This window comes from Nelusetta ayraudi, unplaced genomic scaffold (assembly GCF_046127955.1).
Source record: "Nelusetta ayraudi isolate G7.1 ecotype Tasmania unplaced genomic scaffold, CSIRO-AGI_Nayr_v1 ptg000056l, whole genome shotgun sequence".
In the NCBI taxonomy this organism is placed as follows: domain Eukaryota; kingdom Metazoa; phylum Chordata; class Actinopteri; order Tetraodontiformes; family Monacanthidae; genus Nelusetta; species Nelusetta ayraudi.
The window spans coordinates 1,690,456-1,717,162 of NW_027466106.1; the positions used below are offsets into that span (position 1 = coordinate 1,690,456).

At 47.1% G+C, this 26,707-nt stretch overlaps 1 protein-coding gene across 1 annotated transcript; it reads left to right on the plus strand.

Moving 5' to 3' along the window:
* Positions 1 to 696: 696 nt before the first annotated feature.
* insyn2ab (inhibitory synaptic factor 2Ab) lies at positions 697 to 25,043 on the plus strand. The gene is made up of 5 exons (XM_076038418.1): positions 697 to 813; positions 1,128 to 1,293; positions 7,343 to 8,489; positions 12,161 to 12,232; positions 23,033 to 25,043. The coding sequence occupies exons 3-5, from the start codon at positions 7,348 to 7,350 to the stop codon at positions 23,214 to 23,216; spliced, it is 1,398 nt and encodes a 465-aa protein (XP_075894533.1). The 5' UTR covers positions 697 to 813; positions 1,128 to 1,293; positions 7,343 to 7,347; the 3' UTR covers positions 23,217 to 25,043.
* The last annotated feature ends 1,664 nt before the right edge of the window (positions 25,044 to 26,707 follow it).

Genomic DNA, 26,707 nt, shown 5'->3' on the forward strand with positions numbered 1-26,707 from the left:
CCTTTCTCCTGTCCTCCTGTTACTCCCGCCCATTATTTTATTCTCTCTCTTTGCTCTCACATTCTCATTAACGCTTCTGGCCCGTTTGCTCTTTGTCTCCTTGTCCGCCCCCCCCACACACACACACATGACACCACACCACCATACCTCCACCTCCCACTCCACCCTGCTCCTCCAACACTTTGGTGCAGATGCAGCGCCTCTTCCTCTTCTTCTTCTTCTTCTTCTTCTTCTTCCTCTTCTTCTTCTTCTTCTTCTTCTTCTTCTTCTCCTCCTCCTCCTCCTCCCCTGCAATTCAGCCCCCTTCAACACCTCTCATAAACACTGTGCGAGACGCATGAAGGTAACAGGATGCCGGAGACATCCAATTAAAAAGGCACAATGCTTTTATTATTTCGCAACCCCCGCCCTCCCCCTCCATCCCGCGTCCCCGGCCGGCTGCCTCCCGAAAGCTCTTCAGATTATATAACAGCTCAGTGTCAACAGTCGGTGGAGGACAAGTTAAGGGGGTCTTTGCCGATGAAGCAGCTCAGCGACTCTGGACTTTTCCCCTCACTCCCTCCCTCCCCTCATCCCTCCCTGCATCCCTCCCCGCCTCCCTCCTTCTCTCCTTCCTCCCCTTGCCATATCCACCCACACATCCACCCACCCTCACTCTCTCTCTCTTTCTCTCTCTCTCTCTCTTACACACACACTCACAATCACCAATGCACGGGGATTGCAGCAGCGACGGCGGCGGCGGCAGCAGCAGCAGCAGCGGTAGCGGCGCCGCGAGATGGAGATCTCCGCTGTGCGTGTGAGTGCCTGTTACCGGTGAGTGCGGGGAGGAGAGGCGATGAGTGTGTCAGCGATGCCGGCGTGTGAGGTGTGCGCCGGATAGAGAGCGGCTGCCTCTGCTGCTGCTGCTGGAGGTGGTGAAGGTGGTGCTGAGTGGAGGGGTGGAGGAGGGAGAGTTAAAGGCAGGACAGGGGTGAGGGGGGGGGGGGGATGTCAGTCAAGGACCTGATGAGGTTTTCAGGCATTGTCTCTCTGCGTTTTTTTCTCTCCTCCTCTCCCCACCCACCACCACTCCCGCATCCCGATGGTGACCCGAATCTTCTTTGCCGGATGTGTCACAACTACTCCAGCTGTCACTGCACCGGCTGCCTCTCTCTGTGTCCTCCCGCAGCCTGTGAGAGCTGCTCCAGCGGCTGGCCGGTGCCCAGGCACCCACTGAATGCCTGGACGGAGGAGGCTGGCTCTGCCGGGGATCTGCGCTTTCTCGTCCTCTGCACCTCTGATCTGTTTCCCAAGGTAAGAGTTTCTCACGCCTCGTCCGTCCTCCTCTCTTTTCTTGCGGAGTTGCACGCATTTATCTGATCACGCTCTAGAGAGGAGAGCAGAGGAGGGGAGATGGAGAGGTGAGGAGAGGAGAGGAGCTTGGGATTCGTCTCGCAAGCCTTTTCCACAGACAGAAATATTCCCCCCATGGATCAGTGAGGGCATCGGAATCACGGATGATGAGTCTCTGTTAAAAGTCTTTGGTGAGGGCATGCATGCGTGTGTGTGTGTGTGTGTGTGTGTGTGTGTGTGATCCCTGCATGTATATGCGGATCAGATAGGAATCAGTCAAGGAGGTGGTGGGGGGTGCATCCCTGCATGCAAGATCCTGATCAGGTTCAATGACTTATACGATGAACTTGCCGAAGGTTTTCCCTCCAGTAGAACGTCAGCGTGATCCAACTTTGATTAACCCCCCGCCCCTCCCCCACCCCGTCATAATTTTGCGCCTTTGCAGCCTTTGACAGACGTGCAGCGTTTACCCGATGAGGCGTCTGACTATCAAGATTGTTGCACTTGTGAACGTCCAGGATCCGCTGGTGACGCATGTGGACGAGCGCTGCGCTCGAGGGCTGTGCTGAAATGGACAAACGTGATTTATCGGGGAGCGCCGCTTTGTGTTAAGTGGGTTGGACCGTGCGTAAAAAAAAAAAAAAAAAAGAAAATTAGAAATGCAAAAAAAAAAAAAAAATGTGGAGATGTATGCGGTGAGTGATGTGCTCCTTCGAGGCTTGACGGCGATGACAGCTGGTTTGCAGACTTGACATGACTAATGGCTCGTGTGATCCGGGAAGCTCTCGGGTGCTGCTGCATCGCACAGGGCTGCACTTAAATGTGCTCCCTCTATTCTCAACACGTCATCCCCTCGGCTACCTACGCTCACAGGGAACACAGGCAGGGTTCAGCTGGAAGGTGCCAAAAAAAAACAAAAAAAAAAAACGACGGAGATGCTCTGTCTCAGCGTTTCACTCTTTCAAATGATTAAAAACAAAAACAGAGAAACGAGGAAGTGCTCTCGATACCAATCTCTGCTTCTTGGATGCCAGTTTGCTCATCCCAGGTGCACGTCTGCTTATTTATCCAAGGTTTTAGTAGCCGGTGAACTCGTCAGGGTGCAGCACTATGCACTGAATGGTAAACCTGTGATATTAAGAGAGATGCACCAACACAAGCATGTGTGTCATATTGCATGTGCTTATCCCAAGGAGCCATATCACAGCCAGGAATCACCCAGGACAGGACACAGAGGAATTGGTGGGGGGGCTACCTCACAGATGGAGCTATAAAGCCAATGCTGTAAAGCAAACTTCCAGCCCTGCCAGATGGCACAGGTGTGTGTCTTGGTGTGCAAATGGCAAGGTGTTTTAAACGTAACCAAAAAGTGAAATGAGACAGCAAGGTGGTGGTGGTGGAGGTGGGAGGGCAGCAGTTGGTTGGTCCGGACAAGTTTGTTCTGTAGCAAAGAGGAAGAGCTCGATGGTGCATTGAGAGGAGGATTACTGCGACGTGTAATGTGTACAAACTAAATTGGACAGTGCTATAGAACTGCATAGAGCCGAGCGCACGCACACACACACACACGCACACACCTTATTTGATGGCCTAATGCAGCAGTACGCCGTGCTGCTTTTACATTGTGATTGTGAAAAGCACTGTTGGTGCAATGTCACTTGCATTTAATGAAGAGGAGGCGGTGGAGGGGGAGGAGGGGGAGGAGGGGGGAGGGGGAAAAAAATCCCCACAAAAGATACAGTAGCCAGGAAGAGAATTACGACAAAAGGCTGCTGAGCATGGCATTAATCTGTCATAATGAAGAGTGAAGCATTGAGGCACTGACCCCTGCATGTGTATGTGTGTGTGTGTGTGTGCGTGTGTGTGTTCCGTAAGCACTCACGACTAACCGGGCGCCACCGCCGCAGCACAGACCGGCGTCCCTTCCTTTACGAGACGGCGTATTGCTGTGGCGGCGCGGCCTCCACTTTGTTGACGGAGTGGACGTAATGGCATCACTCAGTCATTAATGAGCGCGGCTGCGGCTGCGGCTGTGTTCCATGCAAATATCCCGGGCAATTACTGAGTTGACACAGGTTGACAAGGATGCTCGGCGAGCCGGCTAACACTTTCTCTCCTCCTCGTCCTCGTCCTCCACCTCCCTCTAAATCATGAGTCAGCAGTGTTGTAAGCAAGGAATATGGAAACACACACACACACACACACAGAATTTACATTCTATACAAACAGCCCCGTTCCTGCGACACTGTGGTCAGGATAAATCCATCATGATACTGCAGCTATAGGTGGTTTTTGTGTGTGTGTGTGTCACATGCAGCTCTTTAGCGTGGGGGAACTGAAGGGCAATTGGAACAGACAAACGTGGTCTGCCAGGGTGCATAAGGAGATTTCAGAGGATTACTTTTGCAATTTTAGAGTCAATGCATTATTCATAATCCTTTGGATAGCTGAGGCCAAATCAGGGAAGGACCTCAGGTCATTAGCGGAGATACGGCTCGCTTTGAGAGGAGAAGCAGAAGCAGCAGCAGCAGCAGCAGGAGGAGGAGGACGGGAAGACGGCGACAACGAGTGTAGAGGAGAGACTCCACGTGTCACGTCGCCACCCCACACCCCCAAACCCCTCCCACTCCTTCCCGCCCCCGCCATTCCCCTGTTTCTGAAATCCCGCAACAATGAGCCCCGCCAGGAGATTTCCTTGATTCCCTTTATGAGAATTACCGTTTAGCTACTTTGTATGCCTTACATGAGTGGATTAGAAATTGTGGGCTTTTAGAGGGAGACTTCCTGCAGATGTGATTACCTTTTTAGCGGTGCCAGATTGGTCTTTCTGCCTGTGCAATAGTGTGATTCCGCGCGAATCAGGCCCCGAAAGATATCTTTCCCTGGTGCAATTACTCTGGGGGGGGGCACAACTTAAGTTGCTCGGCGGACACGAGTTTAGCTGCGCTTTAGAACATAAATATGACTCGCCCAGAAAAAAAGAGAGATAAATAAATAAACGATGGGCTCCAAACTTCAAATCAACCTCATCTGAAAGCATGACACCACGCGCCGTATTGCCACTGTGTAATGAAATTGGGTTTTACGAGTGACACTGGAGGCGGCTCCAGAAGCTGTAATGGGAAATATGATGAAACGAAGTTGCCATTTAAAAATATGCCATTTCATCAACAGTTTTCAACTGACCATTATTGCGGAGTGGACGGCAAGCAAGGTGAAAGACATGGCAGGATTCCCAAGAAATACGGCCGCCTGCTTTTTATTATCAGGCCTTGTGTGTGCGTGTCTATGTCTTTGTGTCTGTGTGGCACGCATGTGTATATTGAAGCTCCTTAAGATGACAACAAAAGTGAGAAACGAGCCCTTGCACACATCAATGTCCAAAGCTCCACCGATACACAAACATTCCCAAATACGGGACACCACTTCACAGGTTTGTGATCAATAGAAACTGACGCGCCGCTAATTTCAGATTAGAGCGAGGCCATCGAACGTCCCAGCCGTTGCGTCATTGGAGCCGGCGCACTGCAGACGTACATCAACTGCGCAATCAAGACAAGGGACAAACAGAAAAATTGAATCCGGCGTGGTGTGGTTTATTAGAGCAGCCAAAAGTGACAGTAAGAAAATGTCGGTTCAGTATAAATTTCCCCAGCAGAACAATCACACTGATGGATTTACAATGTCTGTGAATGATAAAACATGATTACTTTCAGAGAAGCGGCGACATCCTGAATAGCTCGCTTTTGTGCGGTAATAAATGGCTCATTGGGGTTTATTTATTGCGCCGTATCTTGTCATATAATGTGATTAACCAAGCCCCTTTTTATCCTGTTGTTTGCTCTCAACCCTATCTGACATCATTTCATTTCCTCGCGCTCGCTTTGCACGTATCCTGTGCCCCATGTGCATGTTTCATCACAGACGAGACATAAAATGCAATATTTGTCATTTGATCCAATGCATTGGCTTTAATTTGGCGCACAACGCACAGAGGGGCAGTAAACAAGCAGCGCGCCGCAGAGACTGGGAGCACCGTATGCTCACCTCCCAGTTGTGATAGAAGCAGTTTGGGATTGTTCTTATATTATATTAGAAAGCAAATACATTCTCCACAGTAGCGGATTAAACAAGGTAGAAAACATTCAATTTTGGGTAATAGTTCTTAAACTACATTAGGAGGCAAGAATACATTCTTAACTGTAAGATGGTGATGAAACAAAATCAGTTTCAGAATAAAACTTACATTTTGGCATAACAGTTGAGGTAAATGTTTAACTGACAGGATGAGCAAACGGTTTATGAGTCGTGTTCACCTAACTGTTTATGACAGTGTAGCAGTAGCGTCTCACACCTTTTTGTCTCAGTGGCAACTGAAAAATTACACTTTTTCTTTTGTACTCTAAAGCATTATAAAAATGTCAGCGTCTAAAAGCTAAAGCCGCTCTGTACCAGTCATAGTCTGCAGAGTTTCTGCAGAGTCCACTCTCGCGTTGGCGCTGCAGCAACAAAACAAATGATTTTTCAAAGTGTACACTGTTCCCATGCAGTAATAGCCTCCCAGAGCCGTGACTTCCTTCTTCTGTTCTGCCGCCTAGTCATTTGTCTTTGCTTATTTTACACGCAAACACTGTCTAGAAACTGTGTTCTTCCCTCTTTATTAACCCGGTAATCTGATATATTCAAGTCAAAGATAAGTTCTTTGAGCATCCTCACATTAAAGCGACTCAGTGATACTCGTTCGGCTTTGACCTTGTGATCCAGTCTGTACTGTTGAGACCGTGCGTTTAAGAGGCTCAAAGTATACGACACTGTTGTTTAGCGCATGCTACCTAAAGGGCCACAGCTGCAACATGGCCATTTCGTTGCAAGAGACCTCGGCCCAGAATGGGAGTACATTAAATAGTAAACATCCTCTATTTGTGGCCGTGGCATCTGCCCTACAGCGATTCCTTGACAAAACAACTCCACGCACAATGTACGCACAATGTGAAACTACAGACAATCCACGGAAAACGTATCGGAGGAAGCGCGTCGTGGCCTTCATGGGGAGATCGGGCACAAGTGGATGGATATAAACCAACCTTAAGGATAGCCGAGAGTGCAGAGCGGGGAACAGGAGCTCAGCCTTTTAGATGTAATTATGATATGAGGAACAGCGAGGCTGCTACGTGAACCGTTTTGTTATAAGGGCCTGAACGTTCCTCCCGATGTATGGCTGCATATTATCTGTGAACCGAAAGCAAATGTTAGTCTACGCTGGCATCAGAAGACAAATTCCATTTAAAAAAGAAAAAACAACAACTAATATTTTTTTGAAATTTCCAAACAGTTTGGCAGCGAGGCATTAATTAATCAAGCAAAAATGCGCACCATGTATAATGAACAACTCAAGCCAGAAGGAAAAATAAGGCCCACTACTCAAAGTTATCATTTATGATCCACATCTTTGGGTGAAAAACAGCAACTTTGGCAGCTTTATGATTTATGCACTGTGGTTTTGATGCACTACATAACCCCTTCTCTAGCTGGAGAGCAGCATTATCACGCATGCTAGCGCCGCTGAGGCATAAATATCAATGCAATCTGGCATCTGGGCCATGATGAAACCACAAATCAACAGCAAAAGTGTGCGCCTCTAGCTGTCGCTGGATCACGTGAGAGGGACAGATATGAGGAACAGTCTGTGAACCAAGTCTCTGAGGGGTCAAAGCGTGTGTATTGCCGATAAATATTGAACCACAAACAGTGGGGAGGCTGAGATGCCAGGGTAATATCATGTTGTGATGTGTCAATGGTACCAAAGAAGTCGATCTAACATTTCTTGGAAACTTAAAACATAAATCAATTGCTCAAGATAACAGGAATACTCTGGGTAACATTTTAGTAAAAATGTGGCTTTTTTTTTTCTATCAAAAGGTACACCTGCAGCAGAACTATGATGATGTGCTCATGGATTCAGTCCATTCCCACTGGACCCTGAAGTAATACAGATTTCCTTTCTTTGCAGAAAATATGGTGAGCAAAGACGACAGCAAATGCATTGTTCTGTCGAATTCCGATGATTCAGACTCAGAGACAGGCCCCTCAAACCCTCTCGACACACAGTCCGCACCAGAATCAGGCAGGCAACAGGTGAAGAAGAGAAACAAGGCCCTACAGGTGCGTTTTAAGGATATCTGCGAAGCCCAGAATGAGCATCGGAGGCGACGCTCCAGGTCCATTTCCTGCAAAGTAACACAGAGAAAATACATGACCATGCCTGCCAGACGCTCCATTCCCAACGTGACCAAGAGCACCGGGGTGCAGACCTCACCGGACCTCACCAAGCGTTACAAAACGTTCCCCTTCGACAGGAAAAAGGGTCACACGTTTAAACACGCCGCCCTGGTGGAAGATTACCGAGGACAAAACAATGGGTTTTTGAGTGATATAAAGGCCGTGGGGGAGGACGGAGAACCTATCAGGGACACCGCCAAGTACAAGGGAAAGATTGTGGGCCAGACAAAAGCCCTGCTTCACCACACTGACAGCAGCGACACCGAGGATTTACTGTCCGGTGCGAACTGCGTGGACGGAGCGGACGTTTCGCGTTTCTCGGAGGAGTGCAGCTCCTCGCCCTCCAAGAGAGAACCGGAACACCAGGTTTGTGGAACTAGGACCAAACACAAAGGATTACCCAAAGACGACAAGGACCCTGGCTCTTTTCCAAAACCCCAGCCGGGTGACTCACAGCACAAGCCGAAGGGCAGCGGCCCCGTGGCTTGGAACTCTTTGACACATGTGGAGTCTTTGGGAAGTCCATCTGCGAGCTGCAAGTGGGAGAAGGAGACACGGCCAGGCAAGCAGCAGTCGCAGACGCTCCCCCACAGCGCCAAGTGCTCGGCGCAGTCGCAGGGGAAGTGTCGGACGAGGCACGCGTCGGCTTCGTCCAAGCTGCAGCAGACTGCCGGGGTGGACGAGGACTTTCCCCCGCGCGGCAGCAGCAGAGCCCCGGGCATGGGCAGCAGCCAGCAGATAATGCCCTTATCTGGAGACAAGGATATCAAAGCACAGCTGCAGGCCATGGAGAATCTCATCAGCTCCAGCCAGGAGACCATCAAGGTCCTGCTCGGAGTCATTCAGGAGCTGGAGAAAGGTGAAGCACAGAGAGAGGGGTGAGTAGGGACGTCTCGTGCATGTTATCATCTAGACACGCATGCAGCTCTGCAGGTTTCGCCCCACGGGGAAAAGTGCAGCACAGTCCAAATAAACAATTTGAAAACACAATACTTCCGGATTTTGACATTGTTCAGTATTGCATGTGTTCTATTCCAGCCTCACAGTTTTTTGGGGGGCAAAAAATGAAATGTAGGCCAATGCTCGCTGTCAACTTCAACAAAGTACTCCAGGAAGCCTCGGTGCATGGCACTTGTGCTGCCGTGGAGAGCCATTTCCAATTTAGGAGGCTTATGGAGCACCACATTGTTGGGACTCTGTCTAAAATCCACCCACACTGTCGACGGTTCTGGGCGAGCTTCATAAGCTGCGGCTCATCCGCGCGCTCTCTCGCCAGCCACAGCCTGTTTTTTTTTGTTTTTTGTTTGTTTTTTCTGCCAGTTGGGGAGAAACCATTTAATTGGCTCACACGTGCCACGTGGGAGAGAGTGAAGACATTCACGCCATCCAAATGTTTAGATAATATCGAGAAACGGCCAATGAAGTCAACTTTTTTTAGACTCGCAAAGACATTCTGAGGCATTTCATTAGTTAATGCTTGTAAAAGCGAAAGGTCCACTGCTCGGTGTTGGTGTCCCCAATGCCACCTGTTCTGTCAGGTTTCATTAGTCACACCTGTAGAGGATAAGCATGTTAAAAGGTGTCCCTCAGTCATGTCATGAATTCTATTTCAAGAGTTTCATCTTGGGGGCAAAACAAAAAAAAAAAAAAACCCAAGCAATTCAAAGCAGACTGTACTTTTTATTTGGCAAATGTAAGCATCCCTATCCAGCAGGGGAATGAGATACCCTCGTGTGACCCTCTGGAACTTGGTTTAAAGGCCCAATTAGTGCAGCCTCATAACAATTTGCCTTTCATCTCCATAAAACTGCCGCCGCATTGTGTCCCATCAGCATTAATAGAGGGATGCAGTCACTGGAAGCGCTGCCTTCCCGGCCGTTTGTGCTACATTTTTCTAATATCGCGCTATTCCCAACAATCCACTCCTAGGCCGGCGGATTGTCTTCTTCAAAGCGATATCTCGCTATAAACACTGCCTGCTCTCAGCCCGTGTACGTACACTGCGTTACGTGGCTTTAAAGCGGCTGTTGTCAATCCGCCGTTCGTCTCCGGTTTAAGCGGAACGTCATCGAGGATGTTTTTCGACTTTGAGGGCTCTGCTGCAAAATCTCGTCTTTCTCGACCTGTTTTTCCTCTCAATTCGTGTTACCGCTTTGCCAGGCCGCCAACCAGAATTTCCTTTAGTCATGCATGTTTCCATCTACATGACCTGATCCATAACAACAGTCAATAGTGAGACGCATCAAAGGCCACGCTGTGCCGATGGCTTCGATACAATTATACATTACATAGGTCGCCGCTGTACTGCCAACAATGGCACTTTGTGAGTCCGTCAGTCGATGCCCTGGGCAGCGTTATCGGCGCACGCGGGAAAGGCAAACTCCGTACGGCTTGACGCAAAGTTGCAAACTGTCAATATGAATACATTATAGCGCAGCGCCGCACTCCCATCGACCAGGAATAAAAAACGCAGTGCGCTACCTTGAGTCGCGCTACCCACTCGCCACACTTAACGGTACGAGACGCAGACTTTTCTTCTCGCAACTGGGCTACTGTCCAAGGTCGCTGCAGCAGCTCACTGTAAAACTTCTGCATTTAGAGCCGCTTGAGCAAGTTGTGCATTCTCACACGTGTCGGAAACACACGTGACGATCAACTGAGATTAGTGGAAGACGTGAAGGTTACTCCCGATCAGTCCGGCAGTGGAAGCCAGTCGGCGTCACTATTAGACAGTGCATTAAGCAGTCAGGGTGCAGGGGCGCTGCCAGGTGACGAATCTTGAAAATGAAGGTGTGAATAAGGTCATTTATGCTTTTCAACTATGGAGCTGTGGCAAGGCTAAGACATTCTTATTAGACCTGCGGGCCAATCAGGGCTGCGGGTCAGACCTGCTTCAGCCTGCGGTGATCAATCAACTTTGTCGACCAAGTTCGCACATGCAAACAAGGTGTTGACTCTGGTGTATCCTAGTTGAGGACAATAAAAAATAACAGCATACGGTTCAACAATAACGCAAGGATGATGCAAGTGCGGCAACGGCGCACAACAAGTGATGGAAGGCTGCAAACATCACGCGTTTAACGCAGCGGGAAAGGGTTCATTTGTCCGGCGTGTGGAACGGCCTTGACTGCGGCCCTGCTCCGTTGCCTTTGCTTACAGTTCACCACTCAACGGAGAGCGCTGTGCTGTGCTGTGCTGTGCTCGGGGAGGAGAGGCGGGGGGGCAGCGGAGTAGAGCAGCAGGCGGGCGAGATGGGAATGACTCGGGCAGAACGTGTCCCAGGACAGCTGACGCAGGGGCGGGAAAAAAAACGGTCGCGGCTGTGAATTTGCCGCGTCTCTAAAGTCTCGCGCCGGGGGGGCGACGGTGAATCTGGGTTAACGCCTCTTCGTGGAAATGACAAGAAGGACGCCGTCCGCCGCGCCGGCTCGGTGTCCTTGCGACGCAGCTGCAGCCTCGTCTCTTCCTTTCTTTTTTTTTTTCTTTCTTTTTTTTGAGGAACTTACTGACCTTGAGCTCCTATCAGCATTTTCGATCCGCGCGCGATGCTGCTCCGTCCCCCCCGCCCACCCGCTGAGGTCACATCTCATGTCACGGTGATACAGTTGATGGCCACACCACCACCACCACCACCACCACCTCCTCCCTGTGCTCCTCTCTCTCTCTCCCTCTCTCTCTCTCTGCATGCCATAGAGCAGGATGACAGCAGAGGAATTACGCGCGGTGGTCCTCCCGGCAGTTCCCCGCAGCTCCGGGATTCTGTCATTGCAGGGGGGGGGGGCCGGTAAAGTGACAGAGGGGGCACATCAACAAATGTGCACACCTGCATGGTTATGTAACCCCAACCCGGAAAAATATGATTGACAGCCGGTGAGGTGACAGGCGACGGCTGCTGCTGCTGCAAAGAATCCCGTCCTCCGTTTATGTTTATTTAAACGTCTCCCGTTTGACACATCAGCCTCTGACGCGATGATCCCTGTAAATTGCAGGGTACAAAGCTGAAACTCAACACAACACATGTATCTACACGGATGTACGCGCGGCATAAGGAGAGCTTGACGCGCCTTATCTTTTTTCCAATTGCTTTCTCGTGACTCTCGACGCGTCCGCGGCAAAATGAGGCTCAATGAGACAAACAGCGAAGAGCACAAAAAACGTGAAAGAGAAAAAGAAGAAGAAGCCATTTATTTCACCTCACGCCGGGCGAGACGTGCAAGGATTTAGTGCCGTCTATTGCCTATAGAAAAGAATCCGGGCATATTTTTAAAACCATGTAATGGCAAGGTAGGTAATCCTATTATGTAGAATGTGCAAGTCTGCACAGTTTATTACCCAAATCTGCGAAAAACCGTGGGATCAGAGCCGAGGCTGCATTTTGCGGCCGGCTGGGGAGGCGGGGAGGGGGAGGGGGTAAAACAGGCTGAACGCAACTGGCGGACGCGAGCCTTCGCCCCACAGGTGTTGGACTGTGAAGCCAAGAGCTCCCGCCACATGAGATCACATGTGTGTGTCTCTCTCTCTTCATCTCTCCCTCTCTCTCTGTTCTCAGGCTCACGTACCGAACAGGACAAGACACAGCCAATTGTGACACTTGTCGAAACAGCGCATGCATTATTTACAGGTGGGTCCCCTTTTTTCCGCCGCCAGTGTGTCATTAATGCTGCATTAAATGCCTTTTTTTTATTTATTTATTTATTATTTATTCTTTCCCCCCCTCTGCCTCCACCCTGCTCAATCATCATGACTCTGGGAGAGCGAGCGCTTTTGGTGCAGTGGCGGCTTTCTGCACAAAATGATGTGACAGTATTTCCTGCGTGCGGCGGTGGCGAACTAGAGGGATGAAAAGATGAAAACAAGGTGTTTTGGGCTGACGGATGACTCAATGTGCAGCCACTGACAGTAATGCATGTGAATTATGTTGAGCATAATGTATCAAACCACATTGACCTCAAATGAAATATAAAATGTAGAATGAAGAGTACATTTATTATCATTTGAAACAGTTCCTTGTAATAAGTAAGTGATCTCACGCAGAGTGGAGTTTTATGGAATTTTATCAGACGCCATAAAACATGACTGTGGCCTCACTAATCCTTTTAAGCGCCTTTTTTTTTCTTTTTTTTTTTGCTTAAATGTTTCCGATTTATATATTGTATTTCTGTCAGAATACATGAACAGATTGTGAGTTACTGCAAGATAATGGAAAAAAAAGTCCCAGTCACGACAGATGGTAAATCTGCTGAAGCTGTAACCTGGTGTCTCTTAAACCCAAAGACCTTTCATGTTGAACCTCCTTGATGCATTGTTCTTTAAAACAGGAAGCTAAATACTCCTAAAGCCTTCAAAATGCACGTTTTACAATGAGAGGATTTTTTTCCCCCCCTTCTTTTTGGTCTGGGCCTTGACGCAGAGAGTCATAAAAAGCAGAGGGGGGGGGAAATCAAAGAAAGTATACATTTGAACTTTAAATCCCCTTCTAAACACGAAGGTTTGCAGTAGTAAGAGGATAATCTCCTGAAAATTGTGCTCTGTGCTTCTCTTTTTCACACAAAGGCTACCATGCTGAAGATGAAGAGGGAGAGAGACAGAGGGGGAAAAAAAGCACAGGCTGTGCAGTCAGTCATTTTGGATGAATTCCAGTCTGAACATGTGTAACACCTTCAGGGACACATGACACTGCACAACTCCGAAAAGGCAAATCTGCCTGATCCATTTTTCTAGAATCGGCTTTATGTGACGGTTTCGCGTTGCTCCTGCTTCTTTCCTTTTGACTGGTGCATTGTGCGAGGCTGACCCAGATTGTGGCATAAGACCATTGTTGAACTTGAAAGCAGGATATATCCATTTCATATTAGTTGCAGAGGGGTTGAGGGAAAATCGGCCCAGCCTCGCTGTAGAATAGATCCCTCGCCGAGCGCCACATTGACCAGTTACAATTTTAAAACCACACCCCCCCAAAAAATAATAAAATAAAATGATTTGTGGCTGAGACTCAAGTGTGATGAACACGGAAGGACCTGCCCTCCCTGCAAGAGTTCCAAACCAGGAAAACAACTCAATTGCATCTTAATAATTGATCTTGCATGATGAATTATTCAGAAGACACAACAAATTTCCAGGAAACAGCATATTTAGCCCCAAGATTGACCTGAGCTTCCTGCCATTTAATTTGTAATTCAGCAGAAATAACCAGCAAACACCTGGCAGAAGGCGAACCCTCAGTGCCCTTTGTGACGTCACAAGGGGTAACTTCCATCATGGACAGCTTGAGCAAGCACTTTACAGAGAGTGACGCAAGCAATAGAAGAAGTCGGGGATATATTCTCATCTGCGAAGTGAATTTTACATAACATGAGGTCTTTAAAACAAACTCCGAGAGCCACCGGAGGCTCTAAAAGCAAGTTGCTCCTTCCAGCTTCTCCTGCCTGTGTTTCCGTGTGTCTAAAATGGAATGTATTCTTCTGCCAGTCTGTCATGTCCCCTCCACCGGCTCCATCTATTTTCTCCTCACCTGTGTCAGAACATTCTCTACTCCTGTTATTGTCATTCCGCCGACAACGAGACTGCTGCCTCAACGGCAACTTCTGTAAATTGACTTCCCCCCCGCCCCCCGCCCCCCACCCCCCAAGTCAGTGATTTGTATAGAAATTCACTTCCCTTTGAAATTAGTTACACAAACAATTTTGGAGGCTGTTTTTCCCCCCGCCCCCATTTCTACGCACCTTGCTAAGTGTAATGAGGCGGTGCAGAGCAGACATACATCATGATTACTTACCCTTTAGGGCGAAAACCAGCCATGTCAAAGTGCCAGCACAAAATTGGGAAATAAAATAAAAAAAATGGCACGTTGCCCGACAGCTGCTACAGCACATTATGCGCGTGGAGTAAACAGACGAGACCTGCCGCTCCAGGCTTTCACATGCCAGAGTGAAACTTCTTAAGACAATAAAGTGGAAAGAGGAGTAGAGATTGACCCGTTCTCCGCTTCTGTCGAATTGCGACAAACACAAACAGGCTTTTCCACAGCGCCGCGCGCTCGCACACAGAGAACCTGATTCTGAAAAAAAAAAAAAAAAAAAGAGTCATTGAGGTAATGAGATGTAAATGCTTTAACGTATCCCGGGCATCAAATTGTAATTATGAAAATCTACAGAGAATGATATCACCTTAAACTGAAAGTGTCACGTGACTGGAATAGGAAAAAAAAAAAAAAAATCATCAAACTAAACCAATAGATAGAAAGAATATCTGAATTCCAGTTGCAAGATTTAATAGAAAGAAAGACAGACTGATTGAAAAGGCTGTTCAAAAACTAGATTTGTCTATTTTTTTTTATTCATTTGCATAAAAAATAACATCTAAAAAAAAAAGCAGTACAACTGCAGGCAGAGCGTTATAAAAAATCTGCCCCTTGCGTTATAGAAATTGCTTAAACTATTGAAATGAATGAAATTTTAGATTTACGCCATTCTGGTGGCAGCAAAAAAGAGAAGCGAAGGACTTTAGTTTCCTCAGTGGATCATTCTTTGTAAGTGGAAAAAGACAACTGCTTGCTCTGGGTCCCTTGACTCTGGGAAACAGAAGGCAGCTGCGAGCTGTGGTCAATAAAACCAGGGAGCAAATTGAAGTCTACAGAATTAGCCTGAGTTCAAATCAAAAGAGTTCAAGAGGCGGCGTCAATAAAGCAAGAGGAAGCTCAGCATCCTCATAAAACAGAGCGGGGAGGGTGGGCTGTCTTGACATTCTGTAAGGCAGCGGGAAAAAAAACAGCTCAGCAAATTATTGGAATTGATTCTGCTATCAGAGACACAGACAGGCGTCAGCGGTGAGAATTTCAAGGCTGTTGCTTTCCTGATGACCCTGTATCTAACCTCAGTAAGAGATCCTTCAAATTTTGGTCTGCCTAATGGCCTGTGAAGCCTCTCACCGTGCATGCGACTAACACGCCCTTATTAAGTCGGACGGACTTCACCTTAAGAAATCGAAGCTGTTCTCATGAGCCTGAATTCAGCTGTCCGTGGAAAACGAGTGGAAAGGGGCTGCGGGAAAGTGGTGTAACGCTTTAGTTTTTCCCTCCGTTTCATCAGTTTTACAACTCGTTCTTTTTTTGTCTTATTGTTTTCTTTCCGTGAAATGCAGATTTGAAAAGAATCTTCTGATGGAACGAAAGGCCTTTTAGGCCAATATTACCTCATGAGAGCAAAAAGCACACAGCAAAGATAAATGCAATAAAATCAGAGGAAGAGGATGACAAGTTATAGTTATGTTGTGCTTCATCCATGGCCATGTACGTTCCCAGTATGTGCTGTATTCAAGGCTTTATATCCTCGACTTCAATCACTACGCAGATGACACCGTGATTTAAACATGGGGTTGGGTTGGGAAACAACAGTAAGAAAATTGTGTCTAGTTTTTTTTTTGGTCTCTCAGAGGAACAGAACAACCTTTCACTGTCCTGCTAATGCAAATTCAAGGTCAGAAATTCAAATGACACCTCTCATTGACTCACTGTCACAGTGAAGCTGCCTTTTTGTGGCGCAAACCAGGGAACACACACCTGCGTTTCTGTACTCTTGTCCTCCTCATCGTAATGAATAACACAAGAGCATTCATTGCATACGTAATCTGATTTGAATGTCATTTCCTGTGCTGGCTAATAGAGTCAAGAAGAAAAGGGGAATGTGAGGTGCTGCAAAGATTCGATTACTTAGCTGCTCTCTTATGAAACAGTCTGAGCACTGCAGTGGCTTGGCTGGTGTGTGTCTGTCGTTTTGCCCGCCCATTGATCACATTGATTTGTTTTTTTCGGTGGTTTGGTTGTTAGTGGAAGTGTGTGTGTGTGTGTGTGTGTGTGTGTGTGCGTGTGTGTGTATGCAAGTGTGTGTGTTTAATCAGTGTGGTTTGGACAATATAACATGTTGAGACAAGATGGACCCAGGAGCTCTTAGTGTATTACTCTATGCATTTTGCTGCAGTTGTTGCGCCTCATTGCATTATCTTTTTTTTTTTTAATTGCAGATATGTATTGAGAGGTTATTTGTTGTGCAGAGAAAGTCGAGACGCCAGCGAATTAACTTTCGATCATTTGTTGAATAGAAAGGTGTCGATTCGCGAAACCAACAATGAAAATGCTATCGTACAAAAAATAATTATTCTATAATCTGTTTTATAACCATTTCAAATAGAGCAGAGCCGCTGCTGGCAGTCCGGCTAGTAATCCATTATGCTTCTATTTATATCTGCCAGAGCCATTGTCATAAATATCTTTAATTCTTCAAATACTGCTTCTTCCTTTTCCTGCAGCCTCCAGTCTAACAAACCTCTCCAGGCTATTTAATGTGATTTCTCACTTGCTCATGTGCACCTTTCAATTTCTGGAAAGGTGTTTTATCTCACCTGTTAATTTTGGATTGCTCCACACCGTTATTAATAACCATTCCTTCATTATAAGAATTGAATTGGGATGAAATGATGGAATATGCGCCACTATCTAATCTGACGTTGTTCTTTTTAATCCGTACCACATCTCAGGCTGTCAGCTGACGGCTGTAATCAAGACCAAAAGCCATTGGTAGATTTTTTTATTTTTTTATTTTTTTATTTTTTAACTCCCGACCCCTGGTTTTAAAGATTCAAAGAGGCCCAGCGTTTCATATGTCCAAAAAAAAAAGATTTTACTCCACAAGGTAGCTGAATTCAGGAAGTGAGCCTGTGGGTCTGATCCAGACTTCCAGTTCCCCCCTGACAGGCTCCACCCACGCTAAGGCTGCGTACTGCACCAACTCATACATCACTGCAACAAATAAGGGCGCGCACGTGGCAGGCGATGGAGAGAGGCCGATCGTATGGAGGATAAATCAGAACTTCAGTAACCCTGTGCATTATTCAAGAGAAAGGGGAAGCACCTTTGAGAGATACTACACAGACATAAGCAGAATGTCTCTCGCGCTCCATCAATCAGGGCTAAACTTTTTTTTTTGTCTGCATATTTTATGAAATATCCTTTTGGTGCTTTTAATATCAACTTGAATGAGGCCTAGTGGAGTCGGAGTACGTGCTGGTTGTTTCTGTGAAATATTTTTTCCCTCTTAATTGCTTCCTGAGTGTTCGTCATGAGGAAGATGCAGCGGTCCCGGAGGAAATCCTCTTGACGTACCTGAGAAATCGTAGCCATTGCCGCTGCCGTTCTCATTGTCGACTTCCCCCATTTACACTGATGAGTGTTTCATGACCATCCAAGCAGGAGATTGCTGCAGGTGTGAGTCAAGACACACACATACAAGTGTCAGGCCAACTTCTCTGGTTGAGCTCGACAAGAACTAGGCGGCGTATGAAATGTTATTTATTCATGCATACATTTTAAGTGCCGTTGGCAAGCAAATTTTTAGGCTTCTACCGTGAAGATTTTTACATTTTAGGTTCAAATGTGGATGGGAAAAAGAGAACTCATATGGCCCAGATCCACCTGATGTGAGCGCAAACTCTTTGTGGATCCGGCGCTGTTTCGAATGAGGCATGTTTGCATAGGAGGGGGTGTCATTTTGCACGTAATGACTAATTGAATTCTATTCAAATGAGTCTGGCGCATTTTCTGCCGCTTTTCACGCTTGCGTCCGCTCTGTGGATGAGACGCACTGTTTCTGGTGCTATTTGCACGGATTTTCTGCCGTAAAAGCCGAGCAATCACTTTATGGATCTGGCCCACGGTTCCTGAACTTCAGCCTCCTGGTTTTCCTGCAGTCAGTTTGAAACGACAGACAGAGGATGACAGAAGCTGGGTTCTGCTTGTGCCAGAATCATAACACAGCAATATTCATTTGGCATCAATGATAAACGATCACCAAATGCACATTAGTTAGACACTTGTTATTGTTATTAGATATGACGTACAGTCTTAAAGCGTGATGTGTTTGAATATGTTGTAGCTGCTTTGCTGTCTCGTACAAAACAAAAAATTATAAATAAATTGAAGACATAAATTCACAATACTTTATTTAAAAAGCAGCCACAGTGATCTTTGTTGTACCGTGAGGCCTGCCTTTAAGCCCTCAGTAATAGCAAATATTTCTATGCACATCAAGTCAATGTCAAAGCAGAAAATAACGTTCAGCACATCAACAGGCTACGGCAGAGGCCCGCGGGCTGCAACAATTTTAATGGCCTCCCTAATCTCCCATTTCTGAAAGAGCTATGTATGATTTACATGTTACAGCGCATTAAAAATATGTGTGTGACACTTGAATTGAGTTTTAAAGTGTCGAGTAAAGGCAAAAATGCCTTTAACAAAAGGAGAAAGAGATGTTTTCTGTCCGAAGGTCAGACAACTGTCAGCCGATATGCACGGAACAAAAGGTGCCCTCACGTTTCTTAATTTAACGTTTTCCAAAATTGAAATCTTAAACACTGGCTTGCATTTGTCCTTGGGACATAGTTGAAGTAACGCATGCCTGCTAAATCTTTTTGGCTTTTCCAGTGAGGAATGAATACGTCATTAGATGCCAAAGTCATAGCATAAATTCATGCCAGTGGAGCACGAACGGCAGTTGCAGTTGCCTCAAAAAGAAACAAAGCAGCTACACACAATATTTCACACTGACTGAAGTATTACACAATTATGAAAGCGTAAACAAGAAGATCAGTCGGCACCGCTGCTGCTCGGGGGATGGGTCCCATCTCGCGTCCTTCGCGATGAGACGATCACTTGGACAGAAATAAAGCATAGAGCTTATTTTTCGAAAAGCAAAGGTGAAAGCCTTTTTTGCTAACAAGCTCTCTTAAGTTTCAAAGACATCAACATCATTTTGAGTCTAAATATGCAACAACATGTTTCCAGTTTTGGGGGCGTAAAAAAAAAAACTTTGAAAAGTGTTGAGTTCAAATATGAAAGTGCTAGCGAGAAGCGTTATAATGAGACGCACAGAGCTAATTAGCGCTCGTGTCCCTCACTGAGCGCCGGTTGTTTTGCTGAACAATTGTCAGGATTTTTTTTTCTCCCCCTGTTTGGTCTCATTAATGAGATGGAGTCTCTCTCTCTCTCTCTCTCTCTCCCTCTCGGCCGCATCTGTGGAGCAGGGAGCCATGTAATAGACAGGGGCCACGGCGTTTCAATCGGAAATACATGACGGGCTGAAGAAATCCCGCGCTCTGATTTGCATAACCTCCTGGGGGAGCCGCCGCCTGCGCTGTTAGCAAGCCGGCGAAGGAGATAAATGTCACTCTCTGGCGATTTAATCTACTTTTTTTGTTCCTCCGCGTTACACCGCGCTGGGCCGAACCGCTCGTCTTGCAAATGGAAAGCTGGAGCCGTGAACGGGTGGAGGGAGGGCGTGAGGGTGGGGGGGGGGGGGCTAAATCGCAAAAGTACGAAAAAGTTACCTGACGCTGCAAAGGCGACGGCGGCAGAGTATTGCTTCTGGGGTTTTTTTGTTGTCGTGCCGAGACATTTTCACAAGCGTCGGAATCAGAATCCCTCTCAGGCGGCTGCAGACAAGCAGCTTGCCACCGATCGCGGAAAACACGCTCACGCTGCATAGCTGAGGAGGTGATTAATCGGCTCCTTTTTTTTTTTCTGTCGGTTGCCCTAGAAAAAAAAGCCTCGCTCGTCTCTCTGGCTGCTCCAATCTGTTTGTTTGCAGAGGAGATGATCTTAGACGTAGGGCATTTTGTTTGCCGGAGCACCTGCTCCCCGGCGCCGCCCACATGGCACCGCGCTGCCTCTGGCTTAACAACTCCAGGCGTTTGTCCACAGCAGCGAGGTTTAATTGCAGGACGGGGTAGGGGACGTGGGGGGGATTAATTGCTTAATAATTGCCGGGGCGCCACTGCGTTTTCGCTGCACCCCTGCGGTGTCCGTCCGCCCGTCTCGACAGCAGCTGGAAACCGGAGGCCGTGCTCGCGCACTTTGTTCCTGGGTTTTTTAATTTTGGCTTCTTTGAAGTAGACGTGAGAAAAAAAGAAGATGCAGGTGGAGATAACAAATAGGGAAATGGTGGAGATAAGGACAGGTAAAGGCAAGCGCAGCACACATGGAGGGGAAAAAACAGCGGCGCCGGCTTTCATTTTAAGTAAAATAAATACAAGACAAAAGGAAATCAAAAAATCAAAAGGAGGTTCTGGGGCAAACAAAGCCTTTCGCTTTCACATCAACAAAAACGCCTTTCAATAAGTCAGAATCACGGCTCCATTGGGCCAGATATTTTCATTTAATCCAACATATTGATTCGTTCCGCGACAAGCCGGCTGTCAGCTCTCCGTCTGGGTGTTTCCAGCCGGAGGTTTTAATAGACCTCCGATCTTACCCTTAATTTATCTTTAAGGGTGACGGCTGTCCCACCTCTCCCCCCGGACACCCGGCTTCATTATGTCACTCTTGAGGTGTGGCACATCCCTCAGCGAACTAATTACACCGACCGTCAATGTCTTCGAGATTCCGACGCCTTTCTACGTGTATTTGTGCTCCGGGCAGACAGGCGGGAAGGGGCCGCGAGCCCCGACCTTGGCACGTCACATGTCATCTGTTCGGGCAGCTTCTGCTTCAGCGTCCTCTAATCCTCAGACGCTCAATGAGAGGCATCAGCTTCTGGTGAAGCGCAGGACCAGATTTTTTTTTTTTTTTTTTGAAGCGCCCATGCTAATGCATTGTAAACAAACGGCAAATGATCGCCTGCAGAGCCAGAGGTGCACATCAAGGTCCCATACTACGCTCAGATCTTATATATTTTGCTGCAGCCTGCCGTTATTATTTATCTTAAAAGTGCTGCATATCTACGGGAAATGAAGGGCATTTAGCCCTCTGATTTCAGCCCCCCAATGTGTTTTTTCCTCCTGTGTTTGTTGGACCTGGTTGGACAAACACAGGCGGATGATTTGGCAGAACCAACGCCAAGGTTGAGGAGAGCGTTTGTAACATCACAAAGTGCTGCATTTTGTTTTTTTGTTTTTTTGCCAGAGCTGCATGTTTCAGCACAGCACACGTGTTTTGGGTCAAGGATGAAAGGACTCACCTCATTTTCTGGGGTGGTGGTGGTGGTAGAGGGAGGGTTCGGGGGGTTCAGTAACAGCCAAGAGACTGATACTGTTGTTAGAGAGTCGAATTTTCAGATACACTGTGCTAATGGTGATGATAAACATCAAATTAATCCCACCCCAAAATAGGAGTCAAGCGAGCATGGAAATAGCAGGAGTCCCCCGCTCGGCACAGGGAGGAAAAAAAAAACCCAAAAAAATGGATGATTCATACTTTATTTCCATTATGATGCTTTCGAAATTTACTGCCCACCGCAGGAATAAATACATTAACAGCGGCCGGCGAAAATCGATAGCAATAAAGCCAAAGAAGATGGTTGCGCGGCGATGCGTTTATCCACGGGTTGAACGCCGGCAGTTAATCAGGGTCTGTTTGGCCTCTCAATGGACGGGATTAGGCCCCACGATTCTCGGCGGGCACCAGAGATTTAATCGCAGCGAGAGTTCAACCGCGGCGCAGATGACGAGCAGCTCGGGATTAGACTGGCAAACGTGCAGGTCTGGTGTCAGGAGCCGCAAGCCACACGACTGCCTCCCTCTCTCTCTCTCTCTCTCTCTCTCTCTCTCTCTCTCTCTCTCTCTCTCTCTCTCTCTCTCTCTCACTCTCTCTCCTTTTTTTTGTGGAGGGGTGGCACACATATAATCTATGCAGAAAAAGCTCTTTGACTGCTGGGATGATGCAAAAAAAAAAAACAACCTCTTTTACTCAGAGAGGACTCTGAAATGTGTCACCGGGGAAATGTGCTGCCAGGGTCCCTCCCTCAGTGCCATCTGGACGTCCCGACTCAACAAAAAAAAAAAGAAATAGATAAAAGCAAAAGAAGTCAAAAACTGAGTCACAAAAGTTGCACCCAATAAACAGGATTTTAAAGATTCCCAATTAAAGTATCTTTACTTCCTTCCAAATGCCAATGAAACGGGGAAAAAAACAAAAAACAATGATTTAGATGAAAGGGCAACATGGTGGTGCAGTGGTTAGCACTGATAGCAAGAAGGTTGTGAGTTTGATCTCCAAGTTCCCCATGTTCTCCATGTGTCTGCGTTGGTTCTCTGCGTGTTTTGGTGACCCACCTAATAGGGGGAACAAATTTATAATGGAATATGTAGAAAACGTGCTTTAATACCTATTGAAAATGAACAAAAGCATTGCAAAAAATATGTCTTTGTAGCCACACGGTATTTCGCTCTTTATTGAAATGACTCTTAAAACACAGGAAAAAAATGGATGAAGTACAGCCCTTTTATAACTTACTTATTATTAATATAATTTCTTCAAGTTTGGCGGGCCGGATTAAAAAGCCTAAAGGGCCGCATTTGGCCCACGGGCTGTAGTTTGTCCATGCCTGGTTCAGAGGAACATGATGCTAAGTGTTGTGTCTCTGTGTCTGTGCCACAGCGTGGAGCTGGACTTCAAGCTGCAGGAGGACAAGCTGCAGCCGCTGATGAAGAGACTGTGCCCCATGGACGGCCGGCAGTGTCCCGCTCTGCCTTACTCCAACGAGGTGTTCACCACCACACCCAAGCGCAAGTCCAAGACAGAGTCCAAAAAGCACGCTCGCTGGAAACTCTGGTTCCTTTGAATAAAACATAAGGATTTTGAGGAAACTCCCTCTTTTTGTCCGTTTTTGTTTTTTCTGGGTTTTTTCTTTTTTTGGAGGGGCGGGGGAGACAACCGGAGTGGGTTGTTGTTGCAGCAGGTGCGTGATACCCTTTTTTTTTTTTTTTTTTCCCAACAATGGCGCGCTGCCAGGCTGCAATCAGGCCCGGGAGACGGGATGACAAAAGAAGCCGGTGCGTTGGAGGTTTTTCCGGGTTGAGACGGTACATCCAAGGACAGCAGAGACACACGCGTCAACAGAAAGTGGTTGGGGTTGGGTGGGGATGGAAATTCTCTGAACCCTCTATTTTTTTTTTTTTTTTTTTTTCGTGGCGGCACGTTTGCTGCAGAGGATCGACACCCACCTGCAAAACAGCGAGCTTTACAGGAAAAAAAACAAAAAACTTTTTCTTTTTTCTACGTGTATTTTTTCAGGTGTGCAAAGACGGAATTCCTTAAATATATAAATATATATTGAAATGCACGTCTCACTTTATATCTGTCTTTTATTGAGTCCTCCAATGCAATGCACTTTTGGTCCTCCTCACCCAACCCCTCCACCACCCCTCGCCCCCGCCTCCCTCCTCCCCCCTCGCCCTGAGAGCATATTGCTTGGCAACAGGAGGAGGCGTTGTGTGGAGAACCCCCCCCCCCGTCCCCCTTTTATGAGAGACGCTATAATCTTTGAAAGGACATCAGCCGCAACCCAGCAAAGCACAAACATTTGTCTCTTGAGAGGAGCAGGGGTGAAAGACTGAGACGCGGTACAGAACATGGCAGTTTTGTCAGGCCCACTTCTCCTCTCCTTCTTTTCCCCTCCTTATCTCTTTGACATCCCACTCGCTCGCTCCGTCCGGCTGACTGACGGTCCGCCCGCCTTTGTTAATGACCGCCGCCTCCACCTCCGTCATCTCTGTCATCACCTTCCTTCCTTCCTTCCTTCCTTCCGTCCTTCCTTCCTTCCTCCCTTCCTCCCTTCCTTCTCTTCTCCCATCCTTCCGCCCGGACCGCCACGTCGGCGCTGACTCGCGGCGTCAGCCTCTCCTTAGCAAGGTACTGTGAAATTAAAGTTCCAAACGTCCTAACGTCGTCCGTTAGGGGTCGCTCCACTCACCGGCGGCAGAACTGCTTCAAGGAAGAAGAAAAAAAAAACCCCGCTCTGCGCCAGGTCAGGGCTTTTTCTAATCACAACGTCTTGTGATTAGAAACGACCGTGACTAAGAGAGAATGTTTTCTATGATGAACTCAAACTGTCTTTGGGAGTCTTGTTTTTAAGTTTCAGACTAAAAAAAAGGCGAAGGTTACTCTGACCATTAAAGCAGCACCATGTGGTTCTTCTGCCTTAAAAGATGGCTTTAAGATCATTTTTGTGATTCTTTGGCTGACTGTAGGGGAGAACAGCAGCACTCTGCTGGCACAGTGCACTCAGCTGAATGTATAACCAGTGCTAGGCTGACTGTGGAATGCAAGTGTCGTACTCCGGGCCAGCAGGGGGCACTGTGTGAGTAGCAGAGGCTCCATTTTCCTCATCGTGAGTCACCGAGTTGCGAAAATTATTTTAAAACTGTAGTTTTGAGCTGGGAAAAAACTCCATATCTCACATTCATTAAAGGCTTTCCTTTCATCGACTTGTGTCGCAGCAAAGCTCACCTGCTCACTGCTGAGCCTGACTTCTTTTCAAGTGATTTTCTTTCTTTATTTTTAATGACCTGTAACGCCTGAATTTGTCAAAAAAAAAAAAAACAACAACAACATTGACTTGCCACTGTAAGTTTCACCGTGCGGAAAAATAAAACAATGTTATTTCTTGCTTTTTTTCCCCTCATACAGAAAGTTTCTTATGTACAACCAGTAGGTACGTCTGTCTCCCAACTCCACGCAGATAACTGCACAGCAGTTGAAGGGCTATGACACAACGCTGATGAAGTACAGTAGCAAATTTTTGCAGACTCTTATGCAGATTCCGTCAAACGTCCACGGCGTGTCAGGAAGAAGCGTCCTGGCCGCCGACCATTAGACTGTACACGGCTGATCATTCTTCAGGTCATCACTGTCGTCATGCAAATGATCTGTACCTTAAGAAAGTGCAATTTCTAGTGGCTATGTGCAATATGATGCATTTTTCTACTGTTTCTACATCACGATTAAAGCATTTTCAACTGACCCAGTGTGCTGCCGTCTCTGCCAAACCGAGGTGCCTTGTTACTTGGCTTGCAGTGGGAGCAGGATAAAGTTGGGTGAGTCATCAGTCTCGACAAACAGTTCAGAGGATCAGGAGATTAAAAAAAATAGACACGGAAAATGTCGTTTGTTGGGCACTAAAATGGTCCAACTTCTAGGTCGCCTGCGTCACTCAGTCTGACAGATATATTTCCATATTGGCCATTTGGTGTCAGTTTCATTTTAATTTAAGGGCAATTTGTGGTTGGATATTTCGAATATGTCCGCGGCTCCGGTCCGACCTTGTTGGATGTTTTTGCACTCTTTCGTGGTTTTGCTCATGGCATTTTTGGACCGGAAAAAAACAGACAAACTCCGGTAGCTCAGTCGACCAGCTGTGGCATACGCGGGCTGTAATTTGAATTTCAAGGAGACTCCTTTGTTTCTGGGTTGTGGCAACATGACGGAGGAGATTGAATGGAAATGCAGCCTCTTTGTGCTTGAGTAGAGCAGAGTTGGAGAAATGGAGCCCTGGAGAATCCGCAGCAGCCGAGGGCTTGCGAGGACATTTTTATCCTCCTCAGGGCGACTGGCCTTTAAAAATAAAAAAGGTGCGAGCGGGCAACTTTCCTCAGAGAGCGGCAGACTTTAACACTGCCACTCTGAGCCCGATCCCCCAGAAACTCAGCCCCTTTGTTCGTTCTCACCTCTTCCACGGCTGATTCGTGTCCCCTTGCGTTACAAAAGTCTGTTATTGTGTGACTTCGGCGGGATTTCCCCCCCAACATTATTTCCACGGCTCTCGCCTCACTCTACATTTATCTCCTCCTTCTACCATCTGCTTCATAATCCTCGGCACGTAGGAGTTGCGCCCTTGAATACGAAATGCAGGAAGGATTTATTGATCATATGCTGTGTGGAGAGATGCCTTTCTTGCGTGACTTTGTCTTGTTTGGGCAGAATATGAGTGCATGTTTGAAGCATTCTCATTTAAACTACACAATCTGACAGTGTCAAAGTAGCAGGTGGGAGTGTCACTGTGGATTTCATGAAAAAATAGATTTCTTTACATTTTAAACACTATTATAATAATAATAATATGTAATAAATGGGATATTTTAAACAGTACGCAATAGGATTCTAAACTGTAGGACCCTATGAGGTGTTCAGAGCAGCGTCCTGACTTCCAGGACACTGGTCACCACACTCATGGCTCACTCAGAGGCAGGTGGAGATCAGGTGAAGGTGATGAATGGATGAAGAGGGCAGCAAATGGGCTTTGAGCGAAAGAAAATGGCAACCTTTCCCGGGGAC

What these genes read in the sequence shown, in the direction of transcription:
- insyn2ab (XM_076038418.1), top strand. Translation starts at nt 7,348, where the DNA reads ATGGTGAGCAAAGACGACAGCAAATGCATTGTTCTGTCGAATTCCGAT. An exon ending in GGTGAAGCACAGAGAGAGGG is followed by an intron (nt 8,490 to 12,160) that starts GTGAGTAGGGAC and finishes CTCTGTTCTCAG; the next exon opens with GCTCACGTACCGAACAGGAC. An exon ending in AGCGCATGCATTATTTACAG is followed by an intron (nt 12,233 to 23,032) that starts GTGGGTCCCCTT and finishes TCTGTGCCACAG; the next exon opens with CGTGGAGCTGGACTTCAAGC.